Here is an 18,708-nt window from a genome sequence, read left to right on the forward strand (position 1 = left end):
CAGATAATACAGTACCCTTATCAAATAGGAAAAGAAATATCATAACCGGAAACCTTCACGATGGTGGTAACAAACCACACGAGTAGAAAGATTCAAATTTCGGTAAGGTGATGCAATTTATGATCATTGATCTCATGGAGCTGAAAGGTATGCCGAATATGAAGGTATGATATCCTATATAGGTGTAGAAGGCGACGTAGAGATTGTTATATGAAATTCATGGTTAGCGACTTCAAACAATCATACTAAATGAATTAGGTCGTTGCAAAGTAGAGGAGGTGGTTAGATACAAAACGGTGCTTCATTTTGAAACTTTTGATACAATGTTGAAGAATGTTCAATTATTTAAGTTTATACCTAATACAACCGTTATAAATTTACGTACTGAAACTAGGATTTATCTTTGTAATATTCTGACTTTTCGTGAGCAGCCCCCCCCCCCCCCCCAAGCGCGTAGCCAACGTTCGTAAAGTGAGAGGGCAAAGCCAATTGTTTTATTCCGAGAATTAAGGTCTAATTAACGTCTATATTGGTGACGACATTGGCTCTACCCCAGGGGCTAACCACCATCTTTGAAGTGACGAGGATAAGAAGTTACGCTGTTGTAGGAGAGGGATCTAAGGGGAGGGGTATCACCTCCCGTTTCAGATATTTTGTTAACATACATGTACTTATATGCAAAATAGTGCTATATTATGCCACTTCTGAATCAATGTTGAAGAATTTTCGACTGTACACGTTGCACTGCATATACATGTTATATGTTTATATGTCGTTTTCGTCACTCCCAAACCCCCACCCTACCCACACCCCCGTCCACACACCCCCACACTGCATTAATGAGAAGAAAACACTTCCTATATCATTCTCTCCGGTAATTGTGACAAAATGATGATACGCAGATATAGTTAATCATGTTTAATTCAAACATTTGAAGGAATGAAAATCACAAGTAATATGGAAAGGAAAAGTAGAAAACGCAACTTCAATGGTTTCACTAACATTTGTGTAAAATGTCCACTTTCTGTAAAATATCATCATTCTCGCCGTATACTCTAGAAGGTGTGTGCTTAGTTTCATGAGGTAACTTACTTGCCACGTACTTTTTATGTTAGACATGACATTTGAATGCTTTACTATTCATTTCAGAACAGATTTCATTTCACAGTGGGCATGGATGAACGCTAGGTGAAAGGTCAACGCAACTATTGACGGGGGAGTTACCTACAGTTTCTTTGCAAATTAAGTTAAAGGTAGTGAATAAGCAGTAAAAACATTAACATTGTCTGAACTGTTCTACCTTTACAGGATAATGGACAAAATAATGGAAAGGTGATGATGCTATAAATATGAAAAACTTGTTACTACACATATATGTGCCGATAATAAACAACCAAATAAAAGCATCCAAGATTTGCTACTTAAAAGTACCAGAAAAAGCGTAGTAATGTATCCGTCTGTATTCGACGAAACCTATCGCGTTTCGTCGAAATAATATTAATGACCGAAGATCCACGAATCGGAAAATTAACTTACTAACCAAGACTAAATCGACTTATACCGAACGGGCAACTCGCTGTATGTAAATTGCGATTTTGGCAAAAATGTTGTAGGTGCCAGAAAGTTCATCTGTAAAGGGAAGAAGGGAAGACGATATGTTACATTATTTGTACTCTATAGATGTCGCACTAACATTTGTAGAGGTTTTTTATCTTTAGGTATATTATATATATATATAGGCCTATATATATATATAAATATATATATATATATATATATTATATAAATATATATATATATATATATATATATATATTATAAGAAAACACAAGTATACTCTCCAACAAAAGATCGAGAGTAATAAGATTTGACTCATAATTGACTAATAAGGAGTTATGTTAACTTTAAAATTACCATTTGCTGGGGTTGATTCCGTCATCTCGGTATTGAATGCGTCAGCGATAGTCTGACAGAAATCCTCGGAGGATTGGTAACCCGACAACTGATAGATGGTTAGATCCTCCACAAGATCAATATGTGAAATTAGATTTACGATTTTGTCAACAGCCTCGGAGCATTGCTCAACATCTGTAAAGATATCTAAGATGTTGGATCTCAGATTCCCCGCAATTGTCCTGTCAGAACGACCAGAAAGTGGGTCGATGTTCTCGGCAACAACCTCACAAAGCTCCTCTCGGTTATCTATCCCAAAGATGGTCAATACAAGTGACAGAACAATTGAGAACTTTTCCTCAAATTCAGCGTTCGCTGCTGCTACCTCTTCGGGTGAAGGTATGTAAGGGCGATAGTAAAATGGAGAAAAGGTGGTAGCTTCCACCTTAGGTGGCCTTTCTCTGCGCTCTGGCAAAGGACAGTAAGGATTCCACTTACATTTAGCTTCTTCCCAGTTTTCACAAATACCATTTATAGATGGAGTTGCTTCTGCCAGAAAGATATCAATGGACGTCTCGATCACATGCCTCAGTGAAAGTTGGTTGAAGGAGTAATCTAATGCCGGGCATAGCTCGCTTTTACTTACGTCAGCAAAACCGAATAGTTCCCTGGCTATGTAAATAAACACAGGAATGAAATCAAACGGTCGCAATCCAGTTAGGACCCTGTCAGGATAGGAGAAGGAGAGGCAAATATCTTCGATACCAGCAGTGTCTCGACTCTTGAATGAATGGCAAAGTCTCTTCACATCCAACTTCTCTTTTTCTACAACTGCGGAAAGAAATTCTTCGAACACTCTGCAGTATATCGCCAGTCCGTCAATTATTTTCTCGGCATGATTAGAGGCGCCTTCAATTTCTAATAAGTCTATAAATGTGAGACCAGGGAGGAATACGCCTGGAGTTTCGAATGGTCTCAAGTCATCTAACTCTACTCCCTCCGGGAGTTTGTACGGTATCGGTAAATACCCCGAGTTTGGTGAATAAGCCTGAGAGGCTTTCGCACAAAACATGGCTCTCTCTGACGCAATCGTTAGATTGAAACCAGTTATGTTTACATGTAAACCTTCCTTATCGAGAGGGGCAATAATAGTCAAAACATCATTACAGGTTTCTTCATCTACCAACGTATGGAATGCATTTCTGACAATGGTTTCACCGAGTTCCAGATAAGCTTCTCTTGTTTGTGGTTTTGCTATGAAGTCACAAAACTCAATCCCTTTTAAGCCAGAATACTCTACTAAGATCTCCTTTGCAGCACGGATAGCAATGATCCTATCAAAGTCAATTTGGCTTATGGCACAAATATCGAATGTCTGAAATGACTCCAAAATGTCCGCTACCGGATAACTCAAGATTGAAGAGAATTGTACAAAGTATTCGGCTGTATCCAAACTCAATAGATATCGCAATATGTCGCATGCACTGTTGGGATCAATTTCTCCTCTATTAACACTGACGTAAGCATCTGGACCGAGCCAATCCATCAATGCAAATACAAAAGAATTAGCTTTCTTGATCCCTGTCTCTGAGCACGGGTCGTACAGATCATAACTCTCGACCTTACGTAACAATTCTTTTTCAATTTCTGACCCGTTATACTTGTAATTATAGATTTCGTTATCCTCATCTCGTTCTCGACAATATAGTCTATGGATAACGCTGATCGATCCTGCGTCTCCATTTGTCGCAAGATCCCAAACTCGACCACAAGCTTCGTCTACATTACCTTTCTCAAAGGATTCGCATACTGTTCCCACGATTCCTGGCTGTCCAAGTTGGTTGAGAACATCTTCTAAGACAGCTCCAAGTCTGCTACAAGCTATGTTTGCACTTTGAAGCAAATTCCTGGCATTCCATCCATCACCGAATGTCTGTACGATTTCCTCCATGGTTACTCCTTCCACAACTTCACCAGGGTTACTGAAGAGAGCCGGGCCAAATTGGGGACCGTACCTCGGGTAGCTGTTGTAGTCTCCATAGTCGTATTCCACAGTGTCCTCTTCAGTAGTAAGTTCATGGATCACGGACTGGAACAAGGACTCAGTTGCCAGTGTTAGAGTGAGAAAGACATGCAGCCAATACATGTTTACTTCCAAAAACCTATTAGATAAAACGTTATTAAACAGCTTCTAGAACAATTCATCTGACAAATATTAATGCACTTTCTGAACATTTCCGCAACTGGACCGGTTGAAATTGTCGGAGTTTTTTTTCTTTAGTAATGTATCCGATATAGTTTATATAATGTATTTCGCCTACGCATGAAGAACGATGTTCATGTGGAAGTTTTCATAACATGTACATGAGATCAATAGCCAGAACCTCCATGTCGAGGAAGTTTGGCAATGGCGTAGCCAGAGAAGGGGACAGGGGCAGGGGAGCAGAGTGCTCTCTCCTACAGAAATTGTCAGGGACGAAAATTTTGAGGCAAAACTAAAATTTCACGTACGTCAAATCGTATATAAATAGATTGGCAATATTTAGAGTTGGTATACACAAATGTTGTTAAATGATGAAAATAACGATGCAATGTGCATTTATGCTCCTTACCAAAGCAAACACTTCCCAAAGGAGATGGGAAATACCCACCCCGTGAACCAGTTAGACTGATCGACAGATTAATTGGTAAAATGAAAGCATAGGTCTTGGAAACTGGTAGATAAGAGACGTTCAGATGAATTAAAGCCAGGAGAATTTATTCCTGTTTATACCTGCAATGATGGGAACTGGCTTATCAAGAAGCTCTTGGAAATTCTGCCTCCGAAGCTAGTTTTGAAACATTTGTCAACACTGTGATCAAACATGATATTTTCAATGTTATTAAATCTGGATAAAATATCACGTGAGTACATATATAGGTGCATGGCGTTACTAGGCCGGTGCGAAATCCTGAGGCCCGGTGTCAAGGATCAAACATATGTAAAAAATATCATCCAAGCCCAAACCATGCTTGGGATTAGGTGAAATATAGCCTTTTCTTTGGGGACCAATTCCTATTGCTGCACCGGGCCAGGTTGCTCCTTGCTATACGCAACTATACACAATTTGCCATTGCATAATGTAATAATAAAGGATTAACGATGACTTTCATCATAGTTTAATGCATTGCCAAGTTCTTAAAGTTATATTTATCTGCACGTTTTGACAAATTCTTAAATTTGAAACTATATCACGTATCCCTTGGTACAGATCAGCAGTAACAATAACATTTCTGGAAAGATGTAAATTAGCAATTGTTTATTCTTTTGCGACATTTCTTATTAATTAAGCAACTTCGCTTACCTATCGATTCTATGTTGTAAAATAATTTGTATTCTCATGACCAATTGTAATTTCTTGTAACTAATAAACTTATTATAATACTACTATTATAACTTATTATTAAAGTTATCATACTCACGGTTACTCAACGCCAACAATATCTGCAAAAAACGTAGTGAAGAAGCGTAATGCAAAACGTACCCCTACAAGCACATAAATGAAGGATCATTGAGAGCTTGTGATCACGTATGCATGAATTTGATACCGTAACAGATAACTTCATGGGCGTGGCCTATATATATATATTAATAACGAACTGTGCAAAAAAACATTAGTTACCTTTTGACCGTAAGGTATACTACTTGTAAGATAAGCTTTATATATGTAATTTTGTAACAAAACACCCCTCGTCAACTTTAATCGTTTCCTTTGAAAGTACTAAAAACTTGATCGTTTATTAAAATTTCAATTATTTTCATCTCAAAATGTCGATCTTTCACTCGTAGAATTTTGTTGAAATGATAAATTTTTATCTCAAATTGTTACAGGTTCATCGAAATTGCGAAGTGTCATCTCAAACATTACATGTTTCAGCTCTTTACTTCAATGATTTTTCTAGGAAATTTAACGGTTTCATCGCAAAATTCGAAACCTGAAAAATATATCGTTAAGTTTGAAGTACCTCTAGAAATTTGGCGTTCCACCTCGAAGGTAGTATGAAGTTTGATCCCAATTTTTTCGCATTTTGTCTCAGTTTTCGTCAATGACATTTGAGGATGTTGTCGTGTACAAGGTGTGTCGTTCATTGGCATTCTTTATTGGAACAAACATAGATTTTTAGGTCAAACATGCCAGCAGCCGGTTGTCATCGTCCAACCTAAATGATGCTCTAGACTTTGGTTGATTGCTACATTCATCGAGCTGTAATATAATTGAGTTTGGTTATTTGCCGTGTAAACTTTTCATTCCTCACCAAGCCGTTTAAAAGCCAGGATATTGATAAATAGATCCCGGTTATTAATAATCAACTTAAATATATTTTTTTCTTTTTCATGATACGTGACTGTTTGTTTGGTTCAGTTTATGATGTTCAGTTACGTAGATGGACTGAAATTCGATTAGAACAAACAAACCACAGGAAATAACATCCTATTTATTCCACATGGAATCTATAGTCTCAGGGAAATTTAAGTGTCACGAATCTTTTCGATATTATCAAAAATGATTTAGTATCTGTAGATACGATGTCAAGGTGCAAACAGGAAGTACATATAATTGGAAAATTTAGCTATTTGATGTTATTTTAATTTAGACAACTTTGGGCCAATAACAATAGCGTAGGTCACTTTTTCACTGGTGAGTAGAGAGGCTTTGTTGACGTCATTGACCTTGAGACGTTGTTTGCGTTCGAATTCGTTGGAGTTATTCACTGCCGTCATAGGGGAGGGGCATAAATTGGCTTTGAGATAATTTTGTATTGGTTAGACTGCTTTATTGCGAAATGGTGCGAACTTACGAAAAACATTTTTATGTTAGAAATTTCAAGACCTATAAAGCATTATCTTAATTTGATTTCAAAAGAACACGTTCTTAGGGATCAAGTTTTACAAATCTCATTATGTACACAACAAATACATATTGTCATCTACATCATGTTAGGGTTGCAACCTAGTTTTAAAATATTGTCCGATGGCGGTTGTAGTATTATTGATGGTCGTTATACTTAAGTGTTTAGTGCGATGCACCCTCGATCAGCCGATGCCAATGTCATGAAAGGAGCTATCCACTATAGTACGAAAATGTACCAACCATGGAGAGCCATGTGACGTGCTCCCAGGTGCTACTAACGTATTATTTAACCCTCTGTCGGTTCGAAATGATAAGCATTCCGTAGACAAACAACTCCATTATAACGGATAATTACGGAAAATTTGAGAATAATGACTTACGTTGGATGAAAGCGTTGGTTAGATTTACTTTCCGTCTCATAAAAATAAGCTTGATCTGTACTGACCCTGGTTTCCTATTAGAATATCTACTCCCAGTCTTATAGATTGCGTACGGCGGTCATATCATATCATACGCGCTTGTTTACTTGCAAAAACGGCTAGGAGTCAAAGGAAAAACGAATCGTGTCGTCTGTTTCTCATGTCTATGTACATTTGTGTACAGTCCTGACAAAGGGAAAATGTACCTCTTGGCTAGATTTCACTGTTCGCGTAGCTTCACAAGGAATGTGGTAGCAATGAGTTACTTCACTAGTACTTTATTAATCATTTTATTAAAGCTGTAGTTTTGCTTTAATGGAGGTAGTGTAGTATATCGGTGCTCGTTATATTTAAGTGTTTATTGTGATGCACCCTGGATCAGCTGATGCCGAGTTGTAGATCAGAATAAGAACACGATATGACAAGTAGTCACGTGGTAGATCAAGGGTACATCATTCCCGCAACGGTTCTTTTAGTTTTTGTTTTGATTTATTGATGTTTTTTATGCTAGTCCGTGTAGCATAGGCGTACGGGACCATAACAGTTTGGGGGGCAAAAACTTTTGTGCCCGAATGATCCTGTGACACTATCTAAGCGGAGCGCCACCATGAGTTGGCGCGTAGCGTACCAGAAATTCTTTTGCAAAAATGCCTCTCAGATTGCCGGAAATGGCACTTCTGAGGCCTTACAAGTTGCATCTAAACATTCTTTTTTATAATCTCACGTTTTAGAAATTTACACTTCCCCAATAATTTGGTAAATTAGAAGAAGAATGTCATGTCACCACGATTGTGAGCAGCATTCCTTGTTAATAATTTTGGGCGATAGTGCAAAAAGGGTGGTAGCCCAAATGAGCTGCGCTTACGGTGGTGTTACACAGAAATATTCGGGCATCATGATGCTAAATAAAGAAAATCATTAGGCCTATATTAATATTAATGTCACAAAACAAATAACACAAAACGCTCTCCACAGAATTGTTGGGCAAAAATTTGAAAAAGATTCGGGCAAGCTACTGCATATTTATATATATATATTTTTGTCTCCTCTTTTGCCCGAATTTCTTGTCCTCTGGAAAATTTAGGGGGCAGTCTGCCCCTCCCCCTGCCCCCCGCCTCGTACGCCTATGCCGGGGAGGGTTGTAAGGGTCACGTTAAAGGTACAAATGTTGAGGCGGAAGTTAAATACGTTGCTAATGAATTCCCATATCAGCTTTAATGCTAATAATAATATGAAGACACAATATATTATCAACGTTGAGAAAATTTGTGATCTTCCAAAATAAACAGCTATACAGAGACTTTAAACGACGTTTAATAACGGCAGTGGGGTACACTGGATTTCAAACGTGTGTGTTGGAGATGCTAATCTAGCCCCCCCCCCCTCCCTGTCCCCATTGATTTAGGTAGTGGCTGGGCTTTTATGGAAGGGACAAAGGCGAATGAAGAATTTCACAAAGGGAGGGTGTGGCCATTCGGTATTTGAAGGAGACTCCCATGTATGGAGTTAAAGACAAATAAACATTTAGACGCCAAATGGTGCAATCAGAGGCATATTTCAAGTTAGGTCTGTAGTGAGCTGGCAACGCATAGTTGTGTTACTAAATAATTTTGTATGAGCTTGTACAACCGGAGATGTACACCAGTAGCAGTGGTCTAATTCGTCCTCGGCATAATGTTATAATTTTTTTGACTGAACTATCCCCCCCCCCCTCCCCACCCAGTTGACGATGGAAGGTAGGTACCATGACCCCGGCCCGAGCGCATGCCACTGACTCTATGGGTTACCTCGTCTGCATGTAACTACGAATCGAATGAAATGCTGGGCTTTATGGTGACTTACGTTAGTCATCGGAACTTAGAATGTGTGGAATGACATAATATGAACTTTATATATAAACCAGCTAAATTGACGTTATCATACATTGAAGTGGGGCACGGTATTACTGCCCACTCAACGAGATAACTCACTTTGTATAACGTAAAATAAAATACATGTAGTTCTATGGTATCATATTAAGAAATCTCTCGCAATGGAATAGATGTTTAAGGCTTAGTTGTTTGATGAGCTTGTTCCGTTATCTCTAACTCATATACCAATAATGGTGGTAAGTTTTGTGTCTCCTTGACGGCTCGATACGGCTTCGACGAATGATTACAAAGCTCGGACTAATCGAATGTTGTTTAAATGAAAATAGTAAAATCGCAACTGGAAGAATATCGGATTAGGGTAAGCATTACGGTGATTTGCCTCTTTATTATACGTAAACAGATTTAGAAACGAAAAGATCGATCGGGTTTAATGAAATTATTGGTTGAAACCTTTACAGAAAATTCCTACAATTTTACTTAAACGAAGTAGAAGTAATATCTTCACACCAGCTAATTCCACATGTTTGTGATTTGTAACCCTTAACATGGCTAACTACAGAATAAAATTAGTCACACGAATATTTAATTTGTTTGAAATGGCTTGTCAGTCCCTTCAGAATCTTTAATGTAGGACGCTTTGACTTTTCTATTCATTTTACTTGCTTTCGTCTTTCAAAGTATTCCACGTGTGTATACCACATTTAATAAATCACAAAATATCAAAGATAGGCAACCCAAAATGAATAATATGTTAACATGGCCACAAGGCTTAATGAATTCAAAAACACTTTGAGGTTTTCTCTTAGATATGATATTGAAATAGCTATATCCATAATATTCACTTTGTGTTCTAAATATGAGTTCTTAGCGTTCTTAATGTTGAGAACGTTGTCTTATAGTAATCAAACTTGAGCATGGAAATGTTTAATGACTCTCGGTAAACATCAAGTGATCATACTTGTCGCTTTGATGTATAGGCATACTTCTATGGGCGGCCATAACTGCAAAAAACAATTACAAAATATAAAAGTACATTATTAAACATGTTCCCAACCAAACATAACAGTTATCAAACTTGAAATAAAAATTAAACACAAAGTGTACAATTAAAAAGTGGGTTTTCGAAAAGCATTACCCAAAGAACTTGAGGCAACCACACAATATTAATCCACTTTGCATGCAGAGGATACTACACAAATTAAATGTTAGCAATTTCCAATGGAAGATTGCATTCATAACAATGTAAATCAATATACGGTTGTAATGAACAGTTTAATATGTCCAAGAATAGTATACCATTACCAATCGAAAAACAAACATGAGAGTGCTGGGGTTGACCCTGCTGAATGTGTACATGCGTCATTGATGCAGCGTGGTAATTTCATGATAACATATTGAATAGCATATCTATGTAATTTCCCCCATTGATTTACACATTACTAAATTGCCAAAACTTTGAATGCATCTTGTCTCTAAGTCCTTGTAGAAGATGCCACGAGGTAAATGCTACCATTTACTGTACTCCAGCAGAAATATGGCCATTCAATTTCCCGTTAGACATGACCATATTGATTGTTAGCAATGCGACAACCGTAAGTTTTCGTCACTTGTAATACTAATATCATCTTCATATTAATTTAAGTACTGCCTACTGTTTAATTAAGTCAACTGTTTATTTTGGATATTTTGAAATTTAATGACTCCGATTTTGATTTCGAACTAGATTTTGTTTAATTTATATTTTGGTTGATTTAGAAATGTTTATTATTCTAGGAAATATACTTTCATTTAGCATTTTGTAATTTATCTTTCATTTTGCGGTAATAGCCACCCAAAAAGTCGCAGCATAACGGCTGACTTTAATTTATTAGAGAAAGATAAATAAAAACCACCAAAACCAACCGCAATGTATACCTAGGTACTTAACATCTACAACATGATGTTTCTCTAAAGGGGCTTTTATTTTTAACTGATCAAAAACTCGTGAAGGATGATTAAACAAAGAAAAATTGAGAAATCAAACAAAACAGACTGTAAAAAAGTTGTTCCGAATCAAACATAAGTTAGTAGTAGGTCCGTCGCCGATCTAAGCACCATGAACCTATTTAGGAAGGAAAAGTAAATAGAAGACATTATTCTTAAATCATGTATGCATACCAATGTCAATAAATTAGTGGTGTAGTCCAGTCGAAAACTTCTGAATCCCAACCGACCGTCACAATTCGACTTGATTCACCGAGTCCATTAAGTTAAAACAATAGACATAGTTATCTAGTAAACGAACTGTTATTCTTCATTCAGTACTCGAACTCGGATGTTAAAATACTCGTATTCGATTCTAAGTACTGTTGCTCACGAAATTATTTCGTACTCGGATAAAAGTACTTTGCAATGGTGAATCAGTATTTAAGGAACAATATTTCATAAGCAACGCTAAACAATACAGAAGAATTTGACGCTCTGAACAGTTACGTGTCGTGCAGTATATGTGTGGTCAATTGAGTCGTCAGACTGGAAGCCGATAAATGGAACAAAGAACTGTTTCTTTATCAGTGCCGGATGACAACTACATTCCTTCATTTGGCCAACTTCACATTTAATATGACTGACTAACTATACACGGAGACTAGCCAATAACCATGTATCATATATATATATATATATATATATATATATATATATATATATATATATATATATATATATATATATATGCTGTTATAAGGTATATATATATATATATATATATATATATATATATATATATGCTGTTATAAGGTCATATGGCCCATAAATAATACATCATAGTTTTTGTATACATTGTTATATGAGAAAAGGTTCTTACAAGATAATGATTGCGTTCGCGGGCTGTAGGCCTCGATTCTGTCTCCCGAGATCAAGACCGAGTCATTACCGAGCAAGACCAAGACCGGCAATCAAGGGGTTCCCAAAGGGAGGGGGCAGAGGGGGACCATGGTCCCACCTCCATCACCAGTCGGAGGAAAATGGTTCAGTCGGATCATATTTAACATTCAGTCGGGCAGAGTTGTGTGAACACTCTCGTTTCAACCTCACAACAAAATATCGGGTGATATCAAGAGCATTTGTTAGCACGCATTGCGCTTAGACCTAATTATAGACCTAATTTATAGTCTAAATATAGCTCAGAGTGCACACATTTACCTCTAACCTTTCGTACACTACATAGAAGTCGATTTCAGTGGTCCCAGGTCCACTACCGAAATCAACAAGTGGAATGAAGATAATTGAACCCCACCTTTGAAATCCTGTCTACGGGTTTCTCAAACATTCTTCCAAACTGGTTCACCTATTATTAAACACACTCGCAGTCTTATACACTGGCAACATTGAAGCTTGTACTACACAAATAAAGTATAAAGATAGCACCTATTGCACCTAATCTCCCTTACCCAACCCAACATTTCTCGAAGGGAAGGGATACCCCCCCCCCCTATACCTCCCTTAGACCATTAACGTTATGACCCTCCCAAGGACGAACATCAGTCAACAATTATTGTCAAAAAATGAACAAATATCAAGTAGATACAGTTCATTCTAGAATAAACACGAAAATGTTCTAAGTACTATGTAGGTTATGTATGTTTGTTATGGGAACTTTGAGTGCTCTCTCTTCTATCCGTTATATTAAGAAGTACTGACAAAGCAAAATCGCCTAACTTGTCATGACTTCACGTTGTGATATGATACAACCTACTATACTCTGTTGAGACATAATCACAAACAGATTCATAAACCAATAAAGCCAGTCGCGGTTCCAGAAGGGTTGGGTCTACACCACCCGATACACGCATGCACCCACACCCTCTTCAACCACTAATTTAAAATGATCTATTAGCACATCGTCGCGTGTAGACCCAAATACAGACCAAATTTATAGGCTTACTTTATGCTTCAGAATGCTTCATATCAAGTCTAAACGTTCATGCTAATATTTTCTGGCTGTGGGAAGAGAAAGACGGCTTAAACGAACCCAGGGCAACACCCCCTTCTTTTAAAATCCTAAATCCACCCTTGTACGGGGGAACCAAGATACGGAGGGAAATATTTACCAAATCATAGGCGGTCGGTCTACAGAGAACGGGCAACACGTTGTACGTAAACTGCGACTTTGGCAAAAATGTTGTAAGTGCCGGATAGTTTCGCTGAAAAAAATCAGAAAGTATTTTATTAAAATTCAAATATTACTTTAACGGCCTACTAGATGTCATAGTCTTTTGTTAACAGGATGTACTATGTATTGTAACGTTTCTTTTCTAAACAAGCTCATCACTATCTTGTACATTAGTATATAACATGTATGTAATAGGCTTACACAAAAACGTCAACATGGCATGTTGTGCATCCAAGCTGTGAAGTTAGTATCTTTTAAAGCCTCACATATAGCATTTTCGGGCGATAGCAATTATTTCCATTTTGTTAATAAATCAATTATTTTACAAAATCAAAATGGACATTTTTGACAGGGTAGGGAGGAATGTCATAGTAGGTAAGACGTGGATATTATGATTGTTACTGTATTATTTCTATCAAAAGGGACCTGACAACATTTTATTAAAGGATGCCTTTAGGCACATTCTAAAATTCATATGACATAGGAGGCAAAAAAGAAAGAAGAACATGACAGTTAGTAATGTTTCTGTTGATAACTTTGAAATATATTAAATATCTGGAATGCTCCTTTAAGACTTAGTTGCTGAAAACCTAAGTTGGCTCCTCAATACTGGCCGATACGTTAATGTCAATCAATTATTTTATGAAGTCTAATAACTCAACCATATCATCTTCAATCGTTACTATGGCGTTACTAGACATTACAATATCTCTTCCTCGCTGTAGGAACGTCAAATATTTACTGTGAGTTTACAATTCGAAAACTGAAATTACCATTTGCTTGGGTTGATACGGCAAGCCCTCCTTCCAATGCATCAGCGACAGCCTGGCAGAAATCCTCTGAAGTTTGGTAACCCGTCAGCTGATAAACAGGATTGGTATTGCCGTCACTTAGAATATCTTGCAGATCCCTCTCTGAGAGCAGGCTCAAAGCTATGTCAACAGCATTGGAGCATCGCTCAATATCTGTAAAGATATCTAAGATGTTGGATCTCAGATTCCCCGCAGTTGTCCTGTCAGAACGACCAGATAGTGGGTCGATGTTCTCGGCAACAACCTCACAAAGCTCCTCTCGGTTATCAAAGCCAACGACGGTCAATACAAGTGACAGAAGGATTGAGAACTTTTCCTCAAATTCAGCATTTGCTGTTGCTACCTCTTCGGGTGATGGTATGTAAGGGCGATAGTAAAATGGAGAAAAGGTGGTAGCTTCCACCTTAGTTGGCCTTTCTCTGCGCTCTGGCAAAGGACAGTAAGGCTTCCACTTACATTTTGCTTCTTCCCAGTTTTCACAAATACCATTTATAGATGGAGTTGCTTCTGCCAGAAAGATATCAATGGACGTCTCGATCACATGCCTCAGTGAAAGTTGGTTGAAGGAGTAATCTAATGCTGGACATATCTCGCCTTGACTTATGTCTGCGATACCCAATAGATCTCTTGCTATGTAGATACCAATGGGAACTGGATTAAGTGGTCGCAATCCTATTGGGTGATCATCACTGTACGAGTTAGGAACGAGAGCTGTCAGGCAAATATCTTCAATAAAGGCAGTGTTTTGGCTCCTTAGTGCATCGCAAAGTCCCTTCACGTCAAACGTATCGTCTTCTATAACCTCGGAAAGAAATTCTTCGAACACTATGCAGTATATCGCCATTCCGTCAATTACTTTGTCGGCGTGATATGAGGCGCCTTCAATTTCTAACAAGTCTATAAATGTGAGACCTGGTAGGAATACGCCTGGAATTTCGAATGGTCTCCAGTCATCTAACTCTACTCCCTCCGGGAGTTTGTACGGTATCGGTACATACCCCGAGTTTGGTGAATAAGCCTGAGAGGCTTTCGCACAAAACATGGCTCTCTCTGACGCAATCGTTAGATTGAAACCAGTGATGTCTACATGTATACCTTCCTTATCGAGAGGGGCGATAATAGTCAAAACATCATTACAGGTTTCTTCAACTACCAACGTATGGAATGCATTTACGACAATGGTTGCACCGAGTTCCAGGTAAGCTTCTCTTGTTTGTGGTTTTGCAATGAAGTCACAAAACTCAGACTCTTTCAATTCAGAGTACTCCACCAAGAGCTCCTTTGCAACGCGGATAGCAATGGTTCCTTCAAAGTCAATTTGGCTTATCGCACAAATATCGACTGTCTGAAATGACTCCAGAATGTCCGCTGCCGGATAACTCGAGATTGTAACGACTAGTGTCACGTAATCAATGACGTCGATACTCAACAAATAACGAAGAATACCACATACACTATAAGGATCAACTTCACGTTGATAAATATTGGAGTAAACTGATGGACCGAGCCAGTCCATCAGTGCAAAGACAATATTGTTGACTTTCTTGTTGCCAGTCTCGGAGCATGGATCGTACGGATTAAAATCACCGATCATTGCTAATACCTCTTCTTCCGCTTCAACAAAAGTTGTGTAATCTGTCACGTTAAAGTCTTCAGCTTCACCAAAAGTTGTGTAGACGTAATCTGTCAGGTTAAAGTGGTAACCGTAGCCATAATTGTAGTAATCATCAGACCTTTCTCGACATCGCATTCCAGGAACAAGACTAAAAGAGCCTTCCTTTCCATTTGTTACCAGATCCCATAAACCATTGCAACCTTCTTCTACACTACTTGTCTCAAAAGTTTTGCATACGTCTCCCACGATACCTGGTTGGCCAGTTCTTTCGATGAGGGCACTTAAGTCAGATCCAAGTGTATCACAAGCTATGCTCGCACTCTTAAGCAAATTGTCGGCATTCCATCCATAACCGAAGGCCAGCACGACTTCCTCAACGGTTAATCCTTCCACAATTTCACCAGGGTTGCTGAAGGGAGGACTAATTCTGGGACCGTAATTCGGGTAGTTGTAGTAATTATATTCGTGTTCCACGGTCGCCTCTTTAGTTGGTCTTGGACCGTAAATCGGGTAGCTTAAGTAATTATATTCGTATCCCACGGTCGCCTCTTCAGTGGTTGTTGGAATTAGGCTAAAAGATTGGACCAAGGAATTGGTTGCCAGTGTCAGGGTGAGAATAACATACAGCCAATCCATGGTTTAGGATTCCTTTATTGATGTAGGATTGATCTAAGATATAATAGCTCCCTGTAGAAACGAATGAATAATGAAACAGCGTGAGCCAATTTGAAGAGAACAACATTACATAAGTTTCAAAACATATACAGATCGAATAATTTGACACCGAGAATAAGAAGTTTCAACCATTGGTTTGATGCTTATTGCAAAACTAAAGCAAAACATAAAAGGCAAAACATAACGAATAGAGGAAATTAAAGTACATCCAACAACAACGAAACACACAGAAATATAATAAAACCGGTTTAAGATTCCACTGAGTATGAAGAGCAGCGGTGAAAATATAGATACTAGTTTTTAGAAAAATTATAAGATTTTGCAGCATATATTAAATTCCTTTTTGCTTTGGACACATTAACACTAGTTCCGATAGAAGGGGAAGATCGTTACGATATTCCAACTTTGTCCAAGTTTCTTTACTTTGGTATAACATACATACCAACATGATAAAACATACAAAGAGACAACAACGAGTTTTTAATTACTTTTACAGTATGAAGTATTTTCCACGTCCATACGCGAGGTTTTAAGATATATTCATAGAACGTTCCGAATTACGGACTCGTAACTGCTTCTAAATTGCGAAATATAATTAAATAAACACTAATGCGATTTACCTTGTTGGGCTGACGACTTTCTACACTACACATATTTCCACCTTGTTCGAATCATTAGGCCCTCTAGTTCCTCTTAATGGAGGGGACGAGCTACGGTGAGAGTGTGTATGTGTGTGTGGGTTCGGGGGGGGGGGGTTGGCGGGGGGGCATTTCCAATATATTTAAACTGTGTCAGGTTACAAAAAAAGATGAAATAATTTACTGTGATATTAAGTTGTATAACATGATTAAAAAGTTTCAGGTAATGCACCCAAAATTAGACGAACGCAGCCTACAGAGTAACCGATTTCGAGGAGGATTGCCGTCCTGGGGAGGGGTCTAAGGGGAGGGGAAGTTTCTACTTATCTCAGGGGGCTTAGATGGTAAATGATGCACAATTAGGCTATTGTAGGCCTAATCCATCAAACTGATAGAGACTGGGTGGTAATTATAGTGCTTTATTGGTTTAATGTGATACGATTTCTTTCGAGGGTGTGTCCCCCACTCCCCCGTAGCAACATACATGCACATAATCATGGTATCTGTTTACCTTATGTACTAAGTTAAGCCATACATAAAAAAAACCTTGTTTAAGATTAGTTCTCCCGGCCTTTATGAAAGTTTCCATATAGGTTATAAAGAATAAAGAAAAAAAAATATTCAAACTAATCTGCATTATATGATAATTATACATACATATCGAACGAGACATTTTTAGAATCTGTTACCCAAATATCACATACTCTTAAAATATTTCACTATTTACATAAATATTAATATTAACTTTGATCCTTGAAAAAAAACATTACAGACACATCGAAAGCGTACTTTGGTCAAAAAAGTCGGATATTAAGCTGCTGTTTATTTTTCATTTATTTTTTCATTTTTATTTCTTATTTTTAGGTGGGCCGTTCATCACCAATTATTTTCACCTTTAACTGTTAAGCTAAAGAAAAAATACAGTCTCTCTAAAGACCATTGTATTATTCACTGTACTGAAGTCAATTGGTTGGATTGAGGCCAAGATTGTGTTGAACTGCTACAAGTTGGTTTAATTATAAAGTGCTAATTAAAATATTAGGAAATATCGAGCGTATTAAAATATATTTAGAACTTAGTTTTCATTGTAGAAGCAAATAAATAAATGAATGCATTTAATTTATCAATAAGACTTTGTATTCATTCAGTCAAGTTCAGAGAAAAAAACAATTTATTGCAATTAAACGATTGATTTCTTTTGTTAAGTAGGTGCAAAATATCATAACCGATCCAATAACTCAAAAGAATATTAATTATACTCACGTATAAATTTGACAGACAACAACCAAGAAAGGACACGATATGTAACGGCGCCCGTACACAAATGGACTAGCGACTAGTTGAACTCGAATTTTTAAATAACCTATATTCATTGGATAGTGTAACCTAAAACTATACATGGGCGTGGCATATTTTGTCATTAAATGGAGATGTTATAGCACTGTCTTTCAGATACCGACAGACACTATATGTGTATAGGTTACCTTGTGTTGATTTTTTTCCCGTTTATGTGATTAATTATTACTTAATTTAAGTTTTGATTTCTTTTAATTTTAGATTAACTTCTCTCGCTCGACTTGAACTCCAAAATGTGCAATTACTTTCGATTAACTAGTGTTACAAAAGAAGCTTAATGCCTATCAGCGAGAACAGTAACATGTTCAAAGAAAACAATCAATAACTACAATCGTACCAAAACAACAGCAGAAAGCAGATATATTCATAAAAGGTATTACCAGG

The 18,708-nt window shown here is 37.5% G+C and overlaps 2 protein-coding genes across 2 annotated transcripts; both read right to left on the reverse strand.

Moving 5' to 3' along the window:
* Positions 1 to 903: 903 nt before the first annotated feature.
* On the reverse strand, positions 904 to 5,485 carry LOC139978850 (uncharacterized). Its single transcript, XM_071989380.1, has 3 exons — positions 5,356 to 5,485; positions 1,915 to 4,055; positions 904 to 1,629 (listed from the first exon to the last, which is right to left on the reverse strand). Exons 2-3 carry the CDS (start codon positions 4,037 to 4,039, stop codon positions 1,556 to 1,558), a joined length of 2,199 nt encoding a protein of 732 aa, XP_071845481.1. The 5' UTR covers positions 4,040 to 4,055; positions 5,356 to 5,485; the 3' UTR covers positions 904 to 1,555.
* Positions 5,486 to 9,440: 3,955 nt separating this feature from the next.
* LOC139978552 (uncharacterized) lies at positions 9,441 to 18,379 on the reverse strand. The gene is made up of 4 exons (XM_071988855.1): positions 18,232 to 18,379; positions 14,002 to 16,342; positions 13,167 to 13,259; positions 9,441 to 11,176 (listed from the first exon to the last, which is right to left on the reverse strand). Exons 2-3 carry the CDS (start codon positions 16,289 to 16,291, stop codon positions 13,186 to 13,188), a joined length of 2,364 nt encoding a protein of 787 aa, XP_071844956.1. The 5' UTR covers positions 16,292 to 16,342; positions 18,232 to 18,379; the 3' UTR covers positions 9,441 to 11,176; positions 13,167 to 13,185.
* Positions 18,380 to 18,708: the final 329 nt, after the last annotated feature.

The sequence above is a fragment of the Apostichopus japonicus genome, chromosome 13 (assembly GCF_037975245.1).
Source record: "Apostichopus japonicus isolate 1M-3 chromosome 13, ASM3797524v1, whole genome shotgun sequence".
Taxonomy (NCBI): domain Eukaryota; kingdom Metazoa; phylum Echinodermata; class Holothuroidea; order Aspidochirotida; family Stichopodidae; genus Apostichopus; species Apostichopus japonicus.

Bases quoted from the DNA above. Each gene is read 5' to 3' on its own strand.
- LOC139978850 (XM_071989380.1), bottom strand. From the start codon at position 4,039: ATGTATTGGCTGCATGTCTTTCTCACTCTAACACTGGCAACTGAGTCC. The intron at 1,630-1,914 runs GTAATTTTAAAG...TTCCCTTTACAG, and splicing joins GGAATCAACCCCAGCAAATG to ATGAACTTTCTGGCACCTAC.
- LOC139978552 (XM_071988855.1), bottom strand. From the start codon at position 16,291: ATGGATTGGCTGTATGTTATTCTCACCCTGACACTGGCAACCAATTCC. The intron at 13,260-14,001 runs GTAATTTCAGTT...GATTTTTTTCAG, and splicing joins CGTATCAACCCAAGCAAATG to CGAAACTATCCGGCACTTAC.